This window comes from Canis lupus, chromosome 15, assembly GCF_011100685.1.
Source record: "Canis lupus familiaris isolate Mischka breed German Shepherd chromosome 15, alternate assembly UU_Cfam_GSD_1.0, whole genome shotgun sequence".
Classification (NCBI taxonomy): Eukaryota; Metazoa; Chordata; class Mammalia; order Carnivora; family Canidae; genus Canis; species Canis lupus.
In genome coordinates, this window is record NC_049236.1 from 56,071,931 (window position 1) to 56,095,029 (window position 23,099).

At 41.2% G+C, this 23,099-nt stretch overlaps 1 protein-coding gene across 4 annotated transcripts in view; it reads left to right on the top strand.

Annotated features, from left to right (window-relative positions):
* RXFP1 (relaxin family peptide receptor 1) overlaps window positions 1–23,099 on the top strand; it is a 94,722-nt gene that overhangs the window by 26,148 nt on the left and 45,475 nt on the right. For 3 of the 4 annotated variants that reach the window (XM_038559107.1, XM_038559108.1, XM_038559109.1), the window contains exon 2: window positions 8,625–8,762. The exons of the other annotated variant lie outside the window; for it this stretch is intronic. In XM_038559107.1, the coding sequence (XP_038415035.1) occupies window positions 8,625–8,762 (138 nt within the window). The remainder of the gene's footprint in view (window positions 1–8,624; window positions 8,763–23,099) is intronic. 4 annotated transcript variants of the gene reach the window in all.

Here is a 23,099-nt window from a genome sequence, read left to right on the forward strand (position 1 = left end):
ATAAAATAAGAGAGTGTAAAAAAGGAGCCCTCGGGTCTCTGTCCTTACATACGCCACATCTCTTTTTTATTCTACCATGGCTAAACCATGTGGTGAAGGGTGAAGAAGGTCATTGAAGTTTGTGATCTCTTTACTCATCCAGGGCACAATTTCCTACTACTTTTTGCTCTTCCCTCCAGATTGTTTGGTCCCAGCCCAGGGGAATGGGAGGCATTCCTCCAATACCTTTTCTTCTGCCTTCTGATGAATTCTTTACCTTTGGGAGACAGGAAAATTGCCTTATCATATGCTAAATCAGTCAAGGTTCTACCAGAGAAAAAGAAGCAATAGGATACGTGCGCTTTTTTAAATCTCTCTCTCTCTCTCTCTCTCTATATATATATATATACACACACACACACACACACACAGGCATACATACATATGATTGTTTATATTTATATTATTTGCATATATGCTCATATATGTACGTGTGTATGCATATACATGCATAGATAGATAAATATAGTGATTTATCTCAGTAAATTGGCTTACTCAGTTGTGGGGTATGTCTAGGCAAGTCTGAAATCTATAGGGCTAGAAACTCTTGGGAAGGAGCTGATGCTGTGGTCCACAGAATTTCTTCCTCAGAGAAACCTCAATTTCTGCTCTTAAAGTCTTCAACTGATTGGATGAGGCCCACCCACGTTATCAAGTGTAATCTTCTTTACTTAAAGTGATTGTGGATGTTAATCACATTTACAAAATGCCTTCACAGTAATGCCCAGGTTAGTATTGGAATGAAAAACTGGGTACCAGAGCCTAGCCAAGTAAACACATAAAACTAACCATCACATATCCTTTCTCACTCCATGGTTTATTATAAACTCTATGTTCTAAGTTCCACACAAATCAGACTTTGGAGCTGAAAGGAAAAGAAACATTCTCTCCTCAAAATTTTGGCTCTTACAGGGGCACCGGGTGGCTCAGTCAGTTAAACATCCCACTGTTGGTTCTGGCTCAGGTCCTGATCTCAGTGTCATAGGATCAAGCCCCACCACCAGCTCTGCACTCAGCACTGAGTCTGCTTGAGATTCTTTCTATCCGTCTTCCTCTGCCCCTCCTACCATATGTGCTCTCTCTCTCTCTCTCTTTCTCTCTTAAACAAATCTTTAAAAAAAAAATGTCTGGTTCTTGCAATGGAAATCCAGGCTTTCAATAATAATGCTTCATCTAAAAGTTTATAAGTTAATTCCAGTAGTGTTGTATTTCTTGGTTTTCAGCTGTACTTTCCCACCTCATGAAACAATGAATATCACTGAAATAAGTGAAGAGCGCACGCAACAAAAAAATTTCAGGAAAGAAAAAACTTCAGCCACTATTTTCAAACTTTATCCCACCAAGTTCTAAGACCCCACAAATAAGCCAAGATTTTTTTTCTTTCTCCAAGTTTTTATTTAAATTCCAGTTTGTTAACATAGTGTAATATTAGTTTCAGGTATAGAATTTAGCAATTTATCACTTACATACACACCAGTGCTCATCACAACAAGCTCCCCTTAGTCCCCATCACCTGTTTAACCCATCCCCTTCTAAGCGCCTCCCACCTCCCCTTGGTAACCATCAATCTGTTCTCTATAGTTAAATCTGTTTCTTGTTTTGCCTCTTCTTTTTTCCCCCATGTTCATTTGTTCTGTTTCTTAAATTCTACATGAGTGAAATCATATGGAATTTGTCTTTCTCTGACTGACTTATTTTGCTTAGCATAATAATACTCTCTAGCTCCATCCACGTTGTTGCAAATGGCAAGATTTCATTATTTTTGATGGCTGAGCAATATTCCATGTTTTATATATACCACATCTTCTTTACCCATTCCTTCAGTTGGTGGACATTTGGGCTCTTTCCATAATTTGGTTATTGTTAATAATGCTGCTATAAACATCGGGGTGCATATATTTCGTCAAATCAGTATTTCTGTCTTCTTTGGATAAATATCTAGTGGTGTGATTGCTGGATCATAAGTTAGTCCTATTTTTAACTTTTTGAGGAAACTCTATATTGTTTTCCAGAATGCATGCACCAGTTTGCATTCCCATGAGCAGCGCAAAAGGGTTCCTCTTTCTCTCCATTCTCACCAACACCCCATTATTTCTTGTGTTCTTAAGTTTAGCTCTTCTGACGGGTGTGAGGTGATATTTCATTGTAATTTTGAGGTGTATTTCCCAATGATGAGTGATGTTCGGCGTCTTTCCATGTGTCTGTTGGCTATCTGAATGTTCTCTTTGGAAGAATGTCCATTCATGTCTTCTGCCCACCTTTTAACTGGCTTCTTTGTTTTGTGTTCAGTTTGATAAGTTCTCTATATATTTTGGATACAAGCCCTTTATCAGATATGTCATTTGCAAATATCTTCTCCCATTCCATAGGTTGCCTTTTAGTTTTGTTGACTTTTTCCTTTCTTGTGCAGAAGTTTTTATCTTGATGAAGTCCCAATAGTTCATTTTTGCTTTTGTTTCTCTGGCCTCGGGAGATATATCTAATAAGTTGCCATATAAGTCAAGATTTTCAGATATCAGATCAAATTTAATGAAAAACATGAGCTTAATAAAACGAAACGTATTTTGCCTAGTTTTTCTAGGTACTTTTATCTTGGTCTTTATGGGAAGTTATTTTTAATGGCATGTTCTTATGTTCTCTGAGGCTAATGATACAGAGGGAGGGTATGAGTGAAATGGGGCATGAACTATTAAGCTGGTGAGAAAGTGCTAATGAAAATTCGGTCCATCGCCAGTTGATTCAATTCACCACATATCTTTCATTCTCATTCATTCACTTATTCCTTCATTCCTTCATAAGTATTTATTGCCATCTTATACCCTCATGCTAAGCACAGGGAATATGACTGTGATTTGAGACACAGTCTCTCTGCCTCCAGAATGCTGACAGAAGGGACATATGTGGACCACAACTGCAATATAGTGCAACAGGGGGCTGTTGAAATGAGACAGGTACAGGATGCTAAGAAAACAGAGAAGAGGTACACAATCCAGCCTAAAGAAGAAATAGAAGCTTTCAGAGGAAGGTGATACACGAATCCTAAAGAAATTATGGAATATTGGCAGGTAAATAAGGAAAACTCACTGCCTATTTACTGCCATTTTGTTGGTAGGAAACAGCAACGTGCACGACACATTTGGGGACTGCAAATAGTCTGTCCCTGGGTCAGTTCTGTGTGAGGCCTTAAGTCAGACTGGAATCAAGACAGGCAGCAATAAAGTCATAATTCTTTATTGTTGTTGTTGGAATGATGGTTTGTTTTTATTGGGAGAAGGGTGTTGTATTTTTTTATTCAAGTATATATATTTTTATTCAAGTATAATTAACATATAGTGTTATATTACTGTCAGGTGTACAATATAATGATTCAACAATCCTTTACATCACTCAGTGCTCATCACAACAAGTAATCTTTTTTTTTTTTTAAAGAGAGAGCATGCACATGCGGATAAGCAAGGGTGGGGAGTGGTGGGGAGAAGGGGCAGAAGGAGGAGGAGAGAGAGAATCCCAAGCAGCCTCCACACCCAGCACAGAGCCTTGGCAGGACTCAATCTCACAACCCTGAGATCAAGACCTGAGCAAAAATCAAGAGCCAGACGCTTAACTGACTGAGCCACCCAGGCACCCCACAGTAAGTGTGTTCTGAATCCCATTCACCTAGAGAAAGGCATAATTCTTGGGAAACTAAGTTTAGTTTATCTGGAGCAGTGTAAGTTTTGAGAAAGATCATAATAAAATATTTAAAATGGGAACCTGGGTTGAGGCAATATCATTAAGAGTTGTTGAGTACCTGGATTTTGTCAGGACAAATGAATTTATTTTGGCTGCTGTATAGATGATGGAATTTTTTTCAATATTTTTTAATGTATACAGAGCGCACACATCTAAAAATGTTCTTTTGAATAATACCTTCTTCTAAACATCTGTTTTGTTATTCATAGATTCATGGAACTAGTTCAAGAAGCCCGAAAATATTTTGTGGCTGATTCTTTTACTTTTGGCAGAATATACTTAAATTATCTATCCAATTTTTCAAAACCTCCAGAGATTGTCTTAGTAACCCAGTCCATTGTTTAATAATCCTTGTAGTCAAGAATTTATTCCTTCTAACTGCCCTGGCATTGGTGGACATAACAAGGTATGGCCTCTCTCCCAACTGTCAAAACAACAGCAATCACAACCTTTCCAGAGACACAGCAGCTGCACTAGTCCCTCCATTTGGTAATGTCCATCCACCTCTAAAATCTCTTAAAATCCATTGGAGAGTCTCCACTAGAAGAGAAAAGGCCACTGAGTATTAATTAATTGATTGCCCGTCCTGCAAGTGAATTCCTATGTTAGTCTGCTGGCATGGAGTGCTTTTCCATTGATTCTTCAACAATGCCGAGCCCTGGGCTTCTCACCCTGGGCACTACTGACATTAGGGCAGATAAATATTTGTTTGAGGGAGCTTTCCTGCGCTTCAGGAGATGATTAGCAGCATCTCTGGACTCTACCTATTAGATGCCAATGGCACCCCCTTCCCGCCCCACCCCCACCCTGCCAAGTCGTGACAATGAAAAATGTCTCCAGACTTTGCCACTTGTTCCCCAAAGTGCAGGAAACAAATCATCCGTGACTGAGAACCACTCACCTTATATTACCTTGTCTCAAAAGGTCTAAAAAGAGCTAACTACTATTACAAATGAGATGTTTAATCTAAAGCTGAGAAGCCAAGTTTCTACACATTTGAATTCCTGTAAATAACTTCAGATTATTTTCTTATTATTAAAGGAATAGTCGCTTTTAAAAAACAAGTCCAGATTCTCTTAAAGATATAAATTGCAGAGTGAAATTTCCCCTTTGTCCTGCAATTATTGGTCTCCTTTCCCAAAGATGACCACTGTTGACAGTTTGTTGTGACCACATCAGCATTTTATAAACACAAGTATTATACAGCCCTTATATTGTGTAAATGAGATCAAATTATACTGGCTATTGTTCAACATATATATGTGAATATATAGTTCTGAAATTGCCCCACATATTTAACAATCCTCTGCTACGACTGGTATTTTTGTTTTGTTTTTAAAGAACCTTAAATATTAATTGGAGGTCATCACTTAAGATAGAAATTATCTATCTTTTAAAATAAATGGACTCTGGGCACCTGGGTCGCTCAGTGGGTTAAGCACCTACCTTCGGCTCAAGTCACAATCTCAGTGTCCTGGGATCAAGCCCGAGCCAGGCTCTCTGCTCAACAAGCAGTCTGCTTCTCTCTCTGTGCTCCTGCTATCTCTCTTTTAAATAAATAAATAATTTTTTAAAAGATAATAAAATAAGGTAAATGGACTGAATGTAGAGAAAGTTTGTGTGTTTGGGTCTGGCTTGTGTGCATGTGTTTGTGCATGTGTGTTTATTTTACTCCCTAAAAAGGTATTTAGTAAACTCCCTATACTTTTGATGCTGTAATTATCTGAGAAAATAGAATACTGCATATCTTCCATAGATTGTAAAAAGGATTTTTAAGTACTGGAAATAAGCTATAGAATCTGATGAAACTTACCTTAATGCTTACGCAAGTCATAGCTGTACAGAAACACAATAAACATTTTCATGAAATGTACCAATTAGACTCTCCTACTTTATTTTAAATTTAACTGACCAGAGATGCCCTTAAGGCATTAACTTCAGAGCAACCACATTAAAATTTTCCATATTAACCTTTCAGATTGTTACAGAAGGAGGGTTATAATTTCACTGAGTTGGCGTTTTCATGAGTTCCCTTGACAAAATTCTAAGTGCTTGTGCATTTCTGTCAAGGTCTGTCAAAAAGTAAAAGCTAAATTTTATTCCTTTCATGATAAACCACTAGGAACTTAGCCTGCAAAAAATGTTTTATTGAAACCCCTAAGATTTTAATCCTGAGAGGGAAGAAAGGGGTTATTTTAGTAAGGTTTGTTTGTGCAGACTCACCTTGGTGCCAACTTTCCATCTCCAGTGACATCTCCCTCATATGGAGGGAAGAGGAAGACCCCTTCACAAAGGGAAACTGATGCCCTGCTTTTAGGCGGATGGGGGGAGGGTGGAGAGCTCTTCCTATATTTGCTTTTATTTTTTTTAACCGTCTTTAGTTTAAAATAATACTTATGCCAAAGTGGCATATTTTGGGGTGGCATAATATCAACCTCCACAAAATTTTCCTATAATCATCACTTACAGGTCCCTTAACTCTATCATCTAAGAAACTATTCCAGATCAAAAGAAACTAAAGAAATGTGACAATTGAACGCAAAGTTTATGAAGTAGATCCTTTTACTATGAAGGACTCTTGAGCAACACAAAATGTGAATGGATTCTGAGGTTGAAATAGTAGTAAAGCATTGATGTTAATTTCCTGATTTTGATGGTTCTGAGTGGGGTTATGTAGGAGAATGTCCTTGTTTATAGAAAAAAACACAACCAAAGTTTTTAGGGGTGATGGAGCATCTGGTCAGGAACTTACTCTCAAATGATTCGGGGGGAAAAAAATCATCCTTCATACTATATTTGCAACTTTGAGATCATCTCAAAATAAAGCTATTTTTAAAGTATCACTATTTAAGACTTTAATATATCTTTGAATCATACCATTATGAAAATGTAGGACTAATTTCATGACATAATCATTGAAGAACTGTAGCTGCTTCTATACATAAACTTAAAAGATACAACATGAGGATCCCTGGGTGGCGCAGCGGTTTGGCGCCTGCCTTTGGCCCAGGGCGCGATCCTGGAGACCCAGGATCGAATCCCACATCGGGCTTCCGGTGCATGGAGCCTGCTTCTCCCTCTGCCTGTGTCTCTGCCTCTCTCTCTCTCTCTCTCTCTCTCTCTCTGTGACGATCATAAATAAATAAAAAAATAAAATAAAATAAAAAATAAAAAAAAAGATACAACATGAAAGCATAATGTCCATAAAAATAAGTTACTCGAGAAGAATTTTCAAACCAGCAGCATGGAAACACAGGCAGGTGTGTCTAGTTAAAACATCTTCAAACAGTAACTGTGGCTGAAGGCTGACAATTCATCAAAGAATTTTTCTGAAACCCTCCATTTTTATTTTTTTGAGTAAGCTATCTATCCAATGAGGGGCCAGAACTGATGAACCCCCTGATCAAGGGTGTCATGCTCTACGGACTGAGGCAGACAGAGTCCCCTGAAACCCTTGATTTTTAAAGTTTGTTCTTAAAAAGTTAATAAAGGTATCAAAAGTCAGTATCAACACAGATTAACCTTATTTTATATTTTATTTTATTTTATTTTATTGTATATACCCTGAGGTCTCTGAAATGCGTGATGTTCTAACAGTGGCATCCTGTACACAAAAGTATACAATTCCTTTGACTTCATTCCAATCAATTTATTGAAAAAAAATATGGATCATTTTAAAATAATTTCACAAGCGAGAACACTGATTCAACATAGCTCATTATTATGTAGATTTAACTATTTCCTTCCTCAAATGATGTGTTCTGGAACAGCCAAGTACCGTCAAAACCTGACATAGCTAGATTTCTTCTCTATAAAACGTCGCTTGCCCTGTTATAAAAACGCCCTGCTACATCTTACAGAGCAAATAATCACTTTTATTCTTGTCATGTCTTGACGACAGATCACAAATACATTTTTATATAACAAATGCTATTGACCGTTCAAAGTGCTCTGTTCTTGTTTCTCATAATCGACAATATTCTGGAAAGTTCCAAGCGTGTGCAGACTTGATAAGGATAATACACAACGGAATCACATTTGGAGTCTCCAATAATCTTTAAAGTCCATATAAATCTGAGGTTTCAAAACGGCACAGTTCCCTTATACCCACGCAAAAGCCTGCCTGCGGATGGATGTCTGCGGCGCCTGTGGTCATCGCTGCCCGGTTGGGAGCAACCAAGATGCCCCTCGGCGGCTACATGCAGGCAAAGGGCCTCGACTCGGCCCTAAAAGGAAGTCAGTTATTGAGCCAGAGAAGGCCCCGAGGGCCCTTACGTGCCCGGCACTGGGCGGAGGGGCCACGGCAAGGCCGGGAGCTGCGGGCTCGGGGGCCAGGCCTGCGCCCCCCACCCCCACCCCGACACACCCACACACACCCCACTCCTCCCACACCCCTCCCACACCCCCACACCCCCACACCCCCCCACACCCCCATCCCTCCCACACACCCACACACACCCCCACCCCCCCACACCCCCCATCCCTCCCCCACACCCCCACACCCCCCCACACCCACCCCCGGGCCTCCTGCGCGGGGGCAGCCCAGCCTCGCTCTAGCAGGATCCCCTCCATTCCTGACCTTTAAAGCCATGGGAAGGGGAAGGGGACGGAGCTGGCTGGCAGGGACGGCGGACGTTCCAGAGGAAGAGGGGGGCTGGTTGGGGCATGGGGGGGGGGCGCCTGCCACCGCCAACGCCCGGGCAGGGGCGCCCTGGGTCTTCGGGCCCGGGAAAGGCCTCCCCACGCGCTCGAGGCCTGGGAAGGCGCCGGTGTCCGGCCAGGAGGCGAGGGGGCCGCGGGGGCGGGGGCGGGGGCACGGCCGCGCCTTCACCTGCGCTCCGGTTCCTCGCCAGGGGCTCCCGGGGGCGGCCAGCATGCCCGGTGCTCGCTGGGCTTCTTCCCCTGCGGGAACACCACCCGGTGCCTGCCGCAGCTGCTGCACTGCAACGGCGTGGACGACTGCGGCAACCAGGCCGACGAGGACAACTGCGGTGAGTGGGGCCGCGGGGACCAGGGCAGGTGAGGCTGCGGAGGCTGCAGGGGTGGGGAGCCTCCAGGGACCAGGGCAAGTGAGGCTGCAGAGGCTGCGGGGGGAGGAGGCTGTGGGGACCAGGGCAGGTGAGGCTGCGGAGGCTGCGGGGGGTGGGGGGAGGCCGCGGGGACCAGGGCAGGTGAGGCTGCGGAGGCCGCGGGAGGGGGTGGGGGGAGGCCTCTGGGGACCAGGACAGGTGAGGCTGCGGAGGCCGCGGGAGGGGGTGGGGGGAGGCCTCTGGGGACCAGGACAGGTGAGGCTGCGGAGGCCGCGGGAGGGGGTGGGGGGAGGCCTCCGGGGACCAGGGCAGGTGAGGCTGCAGGGGCCGGGAATGGAGACGGAAACCCCCCGGGCCCAGGGACCCGCATCCCCTTCCTGAGCCCCAGCTGCCGGTTCTGGCCGCGTGTTGGCGCAGGCGGGGTCGCAGGACGGTGGGGCCCGTGACACCGCGTGACCCGCCCACGGGCCGCCCGTCGGCTCCTCCAGGCGGAACGCGCGGCGCGGACGGAAAGGGAGACCCGCGGCCTGGAGCCTGCCTGCGGGGCTCGAACCCGGCACCCCCGGAACCACGGCTGTGGTCTGGAGGATGCGCCTGAGCCGCTCTCTGCCTCGGTTTCCTCATGTTAGAAAGGGGTTTGGAAGTTGTCCCCACAGCAAGAGAATTTGGGAACATTAATGTAAGGGATTAGGAGACGGGAGGCATACAGCAGGTACTACCTAAGTGTTAACAGCTATTGCCCTTTCTCATCGTTTGCTTGCTCCTGTTCTAAGGGCAAATGAGACCCCCTAGAAGAGAACAGGCAGTAAGTCCAGCTTGCCTATTACTTAACCAACAATCCTACCTAGAATCCCTGGAAGCCACGTGGGGCTTCCAGCCCACCAGAATACCTGGAAAACTCGGTTTCAGTGAGAATTTTGTTCAAATTTCTGAAGCCTCGAAAACACAAATTTGTAAGAGAACTTCCATTGGCTGGATTTGACTTGCTAGGAAAATGAGCTTTGGTTAATAATGTAAAAAATAATGAGATTTCTCACCCATGGGGAAAGAAGGTACTATTTGGGGGACGACAAAAACATGCATAACCATCTAAAGTGCTGCTTAAATTATATGCTGAACAGGACTTGCCTGTTTTCCCTCCCTCAAGTATTAGACACATTTTAAGGCACCACTTGGAAGGAATTAACACTTCTTGGTTCAGAACCTTGTCTCTAGGTGGTGGTGGTGAACTCAACAGTACACACCGAAACTGGTGAGCTTAAGCTGCCATCACCTTTGATTCGGATGACTACTCATATATGTTTTCTTCTTTTTTTTTAATTTTTTATTTATTTATGATAGTCACAGAGAGAGAGAGAGAGAGAGAGGCAGAGACACAGGCAGAGGGAGAAGCAGGCTCCATGCACCGGGAGCCTGAGGTGGGACTCGATCCCGGGTCTCCAGGATCGCGCCCTGGGCCAAAGGCAGGCGCTAAACCACTGCGCCACCCAGGGATCCCTCTTCTTTTATGTATGTATAAAATACTTGAATACTGCACAAATTTAAACACACACACACACAAAGAATCAAGTGTTCGGCCCACTGCCAGCCACTTCCCCCTCCAGCTTGGAGTAGTTCAGATCGGTGGCTTGAGAGCTTCCCACCAACTGAAATGTTGACAGGAAGCAGGAAAAAACTTGGTGGCAAAGGAAATTCGCCACCAAAAGTAGTTACTCCGTGAAAAGAAAAAAAAAAAAAAAAACTGGGGAGCTCTTGCTCTAGTGCTAAATTCAAAGAATTCAAGTAACAAAGGTAACAATCCTCAAAGTGATAAGTGATAATCCTTAGTTACTCAAGTTTCTCAGATTGGCCAACCAGCAAATTCGGAGGGAGGCACTGTGGCATTGGAGCGCAGAGGTCAGGCTGGGGAGATCGGGACCTCAATTCTGGCCATGAAGAGGGTAAAAATGTCTTGTCTTCTTCTCTGGGAAATGAGAATAATAAAAGTATCTGTGGCCACGTGGTCTTAAAAAGATTCACTGAGATACTGTATCTAAGGCGCTTAGCCCAGTAGTTGATGCATACTTAGCATGCCATGCGGTAACGGGTGTCAGCGAGCTGTTATGATCTCAAACTTAGTGACATAAGAAGCAATCATTTATGTGGCTCGCAATTCTGTGGGTCAACAACCCGGGCTGGGCACAGCCCGGCAGTTCTCAGCTCAGTTGGACCTTCTCATGCACCTGCGGTTACCTGTGGATCAGCTTTGTCGTCAGGCCTGGGGGCCCGGCTGAGATAATCAGGGTGACTCAGCTCTGGTCCTCAGCGGCCTAAGCCAAGCTTGTTCTCATGGTAGGGACACGGCACCCAGGAGTGACCTGGAAGCGTACAAGGCCTCTTGAAGCCTAAACTCAAAAATGGCACACTCGCCCCATGTCCCTGTGCAAGCCAGTCGCAAGGCCAGCCCTGCTTCCAGAGGTGAAGTGGCCCCTCCCTCCTGCTGAGAGGGACCGCAAAGTCACACTGCGAGGGGCCCGGGCAGAGGGAAGCCAGCAACTGCAGCCACTTCTGCAAAGTCTACCCCCGTTGGTATTATCATTGCTCTTCCCACAGACCTCTCAGTGACTCAGAGTCCCCACCTGGTGACTTTAGAAAGTCCTGTCTGATAAATAATTTTAAAATTTCTAGGAACCATGGTTTGTCTCTTTATTTACTGAAATGGGAGCTCATATATGAAGAAATGACATTTTTCCATACTCTTGTAGTTATATATTTATATAACAGATATGTGTGTGCATGGGTGTGTATGCACGTGTATCCTATTGATTATGCGATAGTCAGGGGGTGGGTAAGCTTTCCCACATCTCCCGAAAATGTAATTATAGTTTATTTAAGGAGAGGGGAAAAAATAAACTGTGTAGATTTGTATATTTGGAATTTAACTGTGTTAGTTATCCTGGTTAATTATCCTGGTGAATTTTAATAGAATATAACAGGGAAAATACTAAGGTGTATTTCTTTACACTTAGAATTTGAATTCTGATGACAAGCATGGGCTTAACTCTTGTGAAACAATACCAATTGGAACAAAAATCGGTTTAGGATGGATCCGTCCATCGTGATTTCTTCTTTTTGCTACCTCTTTGACTTTTTCTCCCTCCCAGTGTTTTTTCCACTGTGGATCTGAGGCCCATTCTCTCTTTCATCTCATCATTTCCATGGGTCTTCTCACTTCCATTCTGCCCCCCTAACTGTCACCATCTCTTTTTTCACTCTCTCCCAACTTCCCTTTATATTTCATGCTTGTCTTTTCCTCTATTCTTTTCTCTTTCAAACCGAGTCCATCATGATATTCATAAATTAGATTTTGATTATTATTTAGCTCACCCCATTAGGTTTATAAACTGGTTGTTCTTGGGGTTTTTTTTTTTTTTTAAGATTTTATTTATTGATTCATGAGAGACACAGAGAAAGAGCAGAGACGCAGGTAGAGGGAGAAGCAGGCTCCATGCAGGAAGCCTGATGTGGGACTTGATCTTGGGTCTCCAGGATCACGCCCTGGAGGAAGTCGGCACTAAACCTCTGAGCCATCCAGGGATCCCCTATGAACTGGTTGTTAAACAGATTTTAATATCTTTACCTCCAAAGGAAAAGAAAAAAAAAAAAAAAAACAAGCAATTGCTTTTAATTTCTATGTAGCACTCAGGAGATACCTGCCACTCCTACTCTACTCTTGGGCTGTGTATCCCAGAATAGTGGCTTGTATTTTATGCTCAAATAGACCCTGAGGTTCAAGAAAATCTTCAGGGAGTTCTGTGAATCCCCTGGAAACTATAAAATGCACACTGCATTTTGAGAACCACTGGCCTACACCCAACCGAGTAGAAAGTGAAGAATGCCTGTGAAATAGTAGCAACAGTAGAAATGAACTAGAAACAGGTGTTCGCGACCTGGTATGCAAACACGCTAACTCGCTAACAAACTCCATTATCACTGTTATCAAATGTGTTAGTTTCCTTAAGAAATACTGATGCTGTATTGGTTACGGTCCTCTAGAAATACACACACACACACACACATACACACACACACACAGAACTCTGGTCAAAACCTCAACAGTGGTCCGTTGACATGCATGAGTAGACTGGAACATCTGGAAGGATAACAGAATTTTACCACCAGCTTTAGGGCCCAGCTGATAAAAATGATGAAATGCAGTTATTTCTCTTGCATCTCATTACCGAATTCCCTTCACCAGCCGTAGGTTTTTTTCTCTTTTCTTTTTACAGTATCCAGATAATTTGTGTTTCCCCGTCTGTTCGTTTTTAAGATATTCATGTTTATATTCTGTTTACTGCTAATTAAATTAAGTCAGAAAGTTGGTTCCTTTCACAATATGTAAACCTCATGCATATTTGAATAAACAGCATTAAATATATTTACAATCACATAAAACATAGTATCCTAACATATAAATAAAAGAAAAACCCACAGCCAAAAATCACTTTTAGAGGGATCATTTACAACTTAACAGTATATTGCCAGATAAAAAAAATCTTTTTTGGGGATCCCTGGGTGGCACAGCGGTTTGGCACCTGCCTTTGGCCCAGGGCGTGATCCTGGAGATCCGGGATCGAATCCCACGTCGGGCTCCCGGTGCATGGAGCCTGCTTCTCCCTCTGCCTATGTCTCTGCCTCTCTCTCTCTCTCTGTGTGACTACCATAAATAAATGAAAAAAAAAATTTTTTTTAATCTTTTTTGTAATGGGAGGGGGGACTTTTCCTTAATTAGAACTTTTTTTTAATTTTTTTTAATTAGAACTTTCAAAATACATCCTAAAAAATATTTCCAAGCTATTTAGCATTGACACCAATAATAATTACTAAAGTAAGTCAAATCAAAATAGTAGTAATAAAATTTAGCAGAGTCATCAAAAAAAATGAAACACCATTAAATAAATTAAACTGATTCCCCATGTATTGAACTGGAATGTGAACTAAATATATTTAGGGAAAAAATACAACTTTTGTGTTATCACAGGCTTTTGAAACAAGCACTCTTATTTAGCTATTGAATTCCCAATTTTCTTTAAAAAAATAATTTCTCAATAACGGAATAGTGTACTGAATACAAAAATAAAATAAAATTTCTCAGAATAAAAAGTATAACACATCTACTTACTGAACATTTTTCATGGACACAATGCAAACAAAAGCAATGATTTAAAGTTTTCCATTGCATCCACAAGAATCCCTTTTTCCCTAAAACATTTGGGCAATACAGAATTTATAGACATATGTAGACATACACGTGTCAAAATCAATTGCACCATTTCTATAACTTTGATCCTTACTGATAAACTTCAATATGGAAATGTACAGTTTTTCCCCCTGAGTTACACCATTTGATATAATTCTCATACAATTTGCATATGTTTTTGCTATGTATCACACTAACCCATTTTTCATCTCTACTCTGAACTATCACAGATACAAACAGGCTAGAGACCAAAAAAAATGTCTTTAGGAATCATTAGAGCAGTATTTGTTGCAACAATGACAAACCAGAAAAAAAGAGGGACGTTCTACTTTTGCAGCTACAACACTCAGATACTTGGGAGAATCCATCTGGGTAAATAACAAGGGAACTGAATTATAAAAAGGTGAGGACCCTCATGTAGAAATCACTTATGTCCATTTTAAACTGTGCGCTTACTCAGTAGTAGAAATGAAATATTAAAGTAGAATCAAATTGTCAGATACTATGGCATTTATTCACTACCTCTAGATGCTTATTTAAAAAGAACTCTGCATTTCCAGATTACAAATTTGCTAGCATTCCTTCTTTTGTATTTTAGATGGTTGTACAAAAAGGGCTCCCCATGGAAGTTACACCAACCCAACCTCATCCCCCTGTTGGAGCCAAGTTGAATTACTCTATTATGAAGACCCAAGTTCTGATGCTGCCCTCCTGTAGACTCTTTCCTTGAACATTCCTCACTTTAGCACAGGAAAAGGATGTCTACAGGAAAAAAGATGAAGACATTTGTTCTTCTTTTTCCATGTTGGTATTTCTATAATCCACAGGGGAAATAGAAATCTCTTCTAATACATTTTGAATGGTGTAGTAGGTTAGTACCTGCTAAAAATTTTGTACACTAGAACCTCAGAATGTGATCTTACTTGGAAATAACATCTTTGCAGATGTAATGAAGGTAAAGAGGTTCTGGTTTCCCCAGAATCTGCTGCAAAGGAAAAGAGAGGACAAGAGGACCCTCCTACTCTCTCTCTCTCTCTGGTCCAGGCATCTGGTGCAGAGTAGGAATGGCAAAGCCCACCCTTTTTTGTTTTTCAGAATCAGTGCTCATGTATAGGCCTTTGAAGATCAAATGCCAAGAATCTGACTCCTTTTGTTATCTACAAGCTTCTGCGTGGTCCTTTCCCCAGGCAAGGAAAGTGGAAAATTTTAGCTGCTTGCTGTAGGAAAAAGAACAGAGAATGCAAAAAATTCAAGGGAAGAAAAACTTCGTTAATACCCCAAAATATGTTCCTGTCACTGGCTTGGCACTTACTAATCTATGAGAATTAGATAAACAGTATTTATTTATGAGTGTGATGGTGGTGATATATATTTTTACATTGTAGAAGGATTTTAAGAATGTTTAAAGTGTATTCAAGGACTCCTTTAATTTTTCGTTGGGCCTGAATTGAAAATTCCAGAAAACCAAATATTCCTTCATTTCCTAAATACAGCTTTTTATACAGCTGTCTGAATGACAGCAACACCAGGCAGTTTGATGTAGAACTTAGCTTTTCTCATTTTAGAATATTCCATTTAGAGTTGGTGGCTTACCTTTTTTAAGGTAATGCAAGAGGAAAGGTGATATCGGTCATGAATATGCATTAATACAAAACCATACATTGTGTGTTCAAAAATACCTGGTTTTCTATTTCTTATTCTCAAAATAGCATTGGAAATACCAAAGTAACTGAACCCTTGACTTTTCTGTACACACAAACCTCAGTTTATTTTTTTTAAGTTTTTATTTAAATTCCAGTTAATTACCATAGAGTATAATATTCGTTTCAGGCATATACCACCTGTGAACCTACACTTCCTTACAACACCTGGTCCCCTTCACAGCAAGTGCACGCCTTAATCCCATCACCTGTTTCATCCATCCACCCACCTCCTCTCTGGTAGCCATCAGTTTGTTCTCTATAATCAAGAGATTCTTGCTTTGCTTCTCTTTTTTTTTTCCCCCTTTTCTCAACAAACCTCAATTTAACCTCAAGTTTGTTTATCCAACCACGCTTAACAATGTTTGGGTTAACTTCACAAAAATTTCCATCTAAGAACTCTTCCTATAACGGACAGTTTCTTTAGTGGCCTTAATTTCCTCTACAATAAGCCCAGGATGTCAACTCCCCCCCTTAATTTCTTCAGAGTTGCCTCCAAAGATTTTAAGAGCCTACAAAGAGGCTAATCAAATTACTCTTGTCATTTTCAATGCAAGGAGATCCCACATAGTTAGTTGGGAGAATCATTCTGCATGGCCAGCCAGCATCCAAAGGCTTATTCTAATGACCCGGGGCACCTTTACTTTGGGGATCATTACTTTCTGAGACAAAGATTCTCCATATGTTCCAAGAATGGGTGCTGAGAATTGAGTAAATGTCCGAGAATCAGGAATGCTCCACTTTACATAAATCCAAACTTTATAAATTATTCATTCATTAGTCAATAAGCAGGTACACTATAACCCATAGGACTTATACTTTAATTTTAATAAAAAAGGAGACCGGGACACCTGGTGGCTCAGTAGGTTTAGCGGCTGCGTTCAGCTCAAGTCCTGATTCCCAGGGTCCTGGGATGGAGCCCTGGATGGAGTCTGCTTCTCCATCTCCCTTTCCCTTTTGCTCCCTCTGCATGTGCTCTTTCTCTGTGTCAAAAGGATAAATACAATCTTTATAAATAAATAAATAAAATTTTAAAAAATTAAAAAGGAGACCATTTAAACACAGCATTCTTATACCCTCCCTTGTTCTGGCTTCCTCTCAGACAGACTCAAGTCCCTTAACTTTTGGTTCAAAATCCAAATATCCAAGGTACCCAGAAGTGGCTCCTGCAAATTTATGGGAACTCTTGGGAAGCCAGCTCTGAGAACCAGCAGCAGCAATGTCTCCTGGGGGCTAGTGAGAGGTGCTAGAGTTCTGAACTCTACCCCTAGAAATGCTCATCTTGGAGGCAGTATGGAAGCCCAGAAATCTGCATTTTAACAAGCACAGCAGATGAATATCATACTTGTTAATGTTTTGAAATGATTCACTTCACTATGCACAATTTTATTACCATATTCAGAATACCTAAAAAGTGATTAGTGAGTGCAGAGCAGTGGTTTTTCAAACTTCAGTAGGCTTCTTAAAACCTAGATGGCTCAGCCCCAACACCAATTTCTGTCTGATTCATTGCCTCTAGAATGATGCTCAAGAATTTGCTCTTCTTCAAAGTCCCCAAGTGATGCTGATACTGCTGGTCCTGCATCTACATTTTGAAAACCAGTGATCTAGGCATACTCTTTCTTGTGCAAATGCAAAAGCAAACACTTTACAAAATGTATGGCATCTTATAACAAGAATTTAACAAAAGTCAGGATATTTCTTTAAGGCTTGCCTTCTCCTTTCATCCTACTAGCATGCATTGTCAATCCTAAGTGGAAATATAAGATGCAGCATTTCCAAACATATTTCACCATGGAGCTCTCTTCTCATGGAGAATCCCAGGAAACTATTTGAGGAAAGCCTAATATAGCACCATAACAAATTAGTGCATTCAAGAAACCTGGACCTTTCCCATTTGCATCCAGACCTCATTCCTTGAACCTCCACTGCTTCCCCTCACCCCACACCTGTGCCAGGAGAATCTGAGAGCATGGAGGGGGGGGTGCCTTGTCCAAAATTCTGATGGATGTGTAATCCACTTTTCCATAACTAAATTATAACAAATACTTGGTGCAAGTGAAATAATATTTTAATATTTCCTATACCATATTTTACATATGCTAAAACTACCTTTGTGGTCACTGAAGTATATTAAAAATGCATCAGTTTATAAGATTATTTCCCACTATACTCTCATAAGGAGATAAAATGCATATGTAGATAAGCATGGGATGAAGCAGACTATAGTAAGCGTAATAAGAAAGATATAAGCAAAATATCCTTAAATGAAGGATCACTTGCATTAATCTTATTTGAGCTCTTAACTCATTATTAACAGCAACTTTGCTAAAAGAGAAGAAGCATGCTCCTTCTGATTGTCAAGATTTTTCTGTTGCTAAATCTAGCTGTGCTCCACTGCATGTGGCAAGGGCTCCAGCTGGCTGGGGTGAATTTCATAGTGCAGTTCTCCCAAAACATGTTCTAAGACTCACCTGTGACAGCAGGTGGAAAATATAGTTCTCTAGACCCCATACTGACATAAATCAGAATGTCCAGTAGAAGAGCCTGGAAAACTGTGTTTTTGAAAACTGCTTCAGTTCCCAAATTTTATTGTTGAATAAGAGACTGGGTTTTCTCTGAAGTGTGTTTGAGGATAAAGCCTCATTCATTCATTCTTTCATTCACTCAGCGAGTATCTACTGAGCTCATGCAGCATGCACCATCAGCCTCTTCTCGGTCTATGTCATTAATTTGTATCCACACTGTGTTAAATAACAAGTATTCAACTAAATAAATTGGTCAAATTGGCTTTATTTAACTATTCGTGAAGTAAGCTGCATGCAAGCTAGCAGGTAGAAACTGTTAAGCAAAAGAAAGGAAGGGTTTCTAAAGCCAGAGAGGGAGCCAAAAAAAAAAAAAAGGAAAGGAAATTATTAACAAAGAATGCATTGTTTTAAGCAATGTTGCCCTCCTAAGAGAAATAGAAGAGATTTATCAGCGGATTACCTCCTAGTCCTGACCCGGAAATTTTAGGTTGGCTGGTTAAAGATCACATTCCTGGGCAGTTAAGACTAGTTAGGTTAGGTATTAAGGCTTGGTTTGCCAACATGGGGATTAGCACCAGTGACACCACCTGGGGCCTACTGTCTCCTTTTTAACAGTAGCATCATTACATCATATTTTAGCTAGAAAAATCTCTTTTTTAGTAAGCATATATGTCATCAATGCTATTCATGCAGTAGTACCAATACATAGGAACCCATAACCCCTACCACAATGTTCTTTTAGGACAGTGCTTGTTATACTACCCTGTGATGCCTCAAGAGAAATCAGAGAATCAAACTTCAGTGGGATCATTACTCAAGCATGAAAAACCATTCTGCTCGCTGCCCCCAGACGTCCTTAAAAATGAAAGATTTAAAATATAGAAACCCATCTACTAAGCTGTTTTCTTAAAAATGCTAACTTTCCAATTTTGGCTACAATTCCTATGTTCTATATTCCTGCCTTCTGGTGGGAGGAAGTTATGGGTGGGAAGAAGTAAATGCTTTGGGAAGGCAGAAAGAAAGGTGAAGGCTAATTACTAAAAAGCTTGTGTGTTTGAAAATGTTGCTGTTTAAAAAGAGATCCCCCCCGGAAAAGATATATTCTATTTTGGGAAAGTATAAGCAGGTTTGTCCTGTTTCTTTCTGAATTCTAAAATCCCCCTCATCTATCCTGATATCACCTTTTTTTCTCTTTTTTTTTCTCTTTTTTTTTTCCACTCTGTGTGTGTGTGTGTCTGTGTTGTGTTTAGGTACAATGAGGTAGAGAGAGAGAGAAAAGGAGAAGGATTAAGAAAAAGAAAAGGCTCCTGGATGGCTCAGTCAGTTAAATGTCCAGCTCTTGGTTTTAGCTCAGGTCATGATCTCAGGATCAGGGATCAAGTCCCACATAGGCTTCCACGCTCAGCAGGCAATCTGCTTGAGATTCTTTCTCACCCTCTCCCTGCACCCCCACTCTCTCTCTCTCTAAAATAAGTAAATAAGTATTTTTTAAAAGAAAAGAGAAGCAGCATAAATAGCTACACTGTGTGGATTTGTTGGACCAAAATATTGCAACCAAGGCCATATATAGAGAACCCCTTAAAATAGCCAGCAATGGTAAGGGGAAAAGGATTAGTGCAGGGCCCCAAGCCTATGATTTTAAGCACTACACTATCAGTTAATGGTAAAAGTGTCACAAATTGAAATAGTTCATTTGTACGAGTTCAGTTCAATATAGGGCCTGCTAAGAACCAGAGTGAGACAATCAACATCTGCGGGCACTCCCCCAACCCCCTGATCTCATAAATTCCCTTGTGGCAGTGAAACACTAACCACAGAAACACCCTGTGTTCTGGAACGCTGTCACTTCACCCAATATCCATTGCTGTTTTCTGAGGTCTGGGTGGATGTGTCAGGGACAGGAACATGAACGTGGAGTGTGTACCTCCTTCTCCTCCTGCAAAGCCAACAAGGCACTGGCAGCCTGCAAGGAGGAATTCTTCAGACTTTTGCACACGAATGCCACCCTCGCTCCATAGATACACCATAAACTTGCTTATAAAAATAATCAATACCTCAACATATCCAGGCACAAATTACTTATCTTACATGTTTTATTTATAACATTTATAAATGTGTTAAAAATCATAACATAAATATGAAACTTTATTTTATTAAATTAATTTTTTAGTAATACTTTGGTGATTTCCAATGCTTTCACTGATTCCACAAGTTACAATAGTGGTGAACATAAATTCCAGTTAATATCTACTTCTGATTGTTATTCAAATGAATTTTTGTATAATTCATGCAAATCTGATGTAAGAGCCTAAATATGGAAACGAAATAGACGACAGAAAAATAGATAATAGATAGTAATAGCTGGTAAAAATAAAACCTTTTATTTATTTATTTAGTTTTAGTTTTTAATAGCTGGGTATTTAAAGCCGATATCACACTGAAGTTGGAATTCTGTAGGTAGACTATCAAACTGATAAATCATGTATTTGGTCTAGAAAAGAGAATATGAAAATAATTTTATTATTTTAACTCTAGTAATTTCTAATAATGTTTCACTTAAACTTCTTAGAAGCAGTTTTTCCATCCGTACATGGAAATGACAATAATGATCGAATAGAGCTATGCAGACAAAATAAAGTCCCTACTACAGTTTAGTAGGTATTTGCTAAATACAAGTTCTTTTAGTGCTAAGTGCTAACATCCAACTTCTCTATTAAAATGGAGGAATCAAACCTTCTCACAGAATTCTCCTTTCTTATATCTAATGATATGAACCAAGTTTTTAAAAGTAAAAACTTGCCCAAAAGCCAACAAACACAGCCAAACCAGGAAAGGGGGACAAGCCAAAGCCATAAACCAAAACCTGACAGCCAAGGAAACAAATAGATGCAGAGAAATGTTGAAAAGTGTCATCATTTCTGTAGTGAGGTCACAGAACTAAACTACATGAAAGCTCAGAGTTTCAGGGAAAAAATGCAGTGTTTAGTTCTCACTCACAAGTTTATACTTGAGCTCCCCAAATGCTGTAGATGTCCGATCACATGTAAACCATATTTTAGTCCAATAATTCAAATAGTCTCTGTATCTATCAGGGCTTAATGCATGAAACAGAACCCATTCTAGATCTGTTGAACAGAAATTAGATACTTACAAAATTCCCAGTAAAGCTGGAAGAGTGGATGATGACAGCAAGGCTCCCATTGATGCCATTGAATCAACAGCACCCCAACAAAGCCATAATCCAGAGACTGAGTGGCTACACCACCACTGTTGATTCTGCTGCCCCTGCTGCTAACAGAACCACCTCTTTGCACCCGCAAAGCTGGTGATAACGCAAATAGCCTATAGCCCTACCGCTGCTTCAATTGCCTCTTTTTTTTTTTTTTTTTTTTTTTTTATGATAGTCACAGAGAGAGAGAGAGAGAGAGAGGCAGAGACACAGGCAGAGGGAGAAGCAGGCTCCATGCACCGGGAGCCCGACGTGGGACTCGATCCCGGGTCTCCAGGATCGCGCCCTGGGCCAAAGGCAGGCGCCAAACCGCTGCGCCACCCAGGGATCCCTCAATTGCCTCTTAATACAACGTCTCTGTTTTAGATACACCAATAGGAAAGTGATCTCTACCTTTCTTTTACCAACCAAAACGTGTGAGTACACCCGATCCTGGCTGTATAGGAGATGTGAGGTAGTGTCGTAAGCTTTTCAGTCTCTGCTTTCCAGGAACACCGATGGAGGGGGAATTGAACGGAGGTTGGACAAGCCAATCTATGGTATCCAATGCAGCTCTGCAATACATGGCCATATCCCTCGTAATCTACCCCTTTGGTGACTCAATCAGTACCCATAAGCATTTCTCTCTCAACTTATTTAGCCCAAGGTGACATTGAGTCTGGATTCTGGTCAACAATCTGGCAAACTACTGCTTGAGCTAGCGCATTGAATCCAGAAACCCATATTAAAGAGCTTTGCCCAATCAAAATTACAGTCCCTCCTCCTGGTCTAGTACAGTCAGAAGATGTTCCCACACAATTTCCTTGGGTTTCTGCTTATATGAAATAGCAAATTCTTATGGTGCCGATCTTTTTATTTCCTAAATGTTTGGCTTCTGGGGTGTGCTGGGATCTGACTCTGATTATGATAGGCTGGGAGATGACAAAGAAGGATCAACGTGTGGGGCCTGGAGAGACCTCACATGTTATTTACCTCAAGTAAAGCAACCAGCATGTCTCCAACAAACCACAGCCAATCTCATGGGACAAGGGAAGGGAGCTGCTTCTGCTGACAGGAACGGTTGCATAGGATAAGGATTTGGAGCATTCAAATTCAACTCTACACATTCAAATGTCCTATTACAGTTCAGGGGGTCTCCTCCCTTCCAAATCAGTGTCCTAAAGTTCACTTAAAAGAGATAACAAAACATGAATTAGGCTTACACTGTCACCTTGGTAACCCATTGGATCAGATTCTGATTTGAGGTAACATCAACCCTGAGATCACAGAGATTTAAAAAAAATTACCTTAGAGTAGTCATGGAAGCTCTCTGGTTCTCTAAACTTTCTCGAACTGATAATGTTAAACCCTGGGCCTGTCCCATTTCCTTGCTTTAATCTCTCCAAGACATCTCCATAGCTATCCTAATCCACAACCCTTGAAATTCCTCATTTTCATTCTAATGATTTATGGTAACAACCACTTTGCCAGACTGTAGCCTTCCAAGAGGCATGTTGTAAGGAAGCCTTAAGACATCATTTAAGTAACTTCTTTGTCACAGTGTACCATAAATTTTGAGAGTCCTATTTTCGGATAGTGACAGTATTGCCATTATCTTCAAAA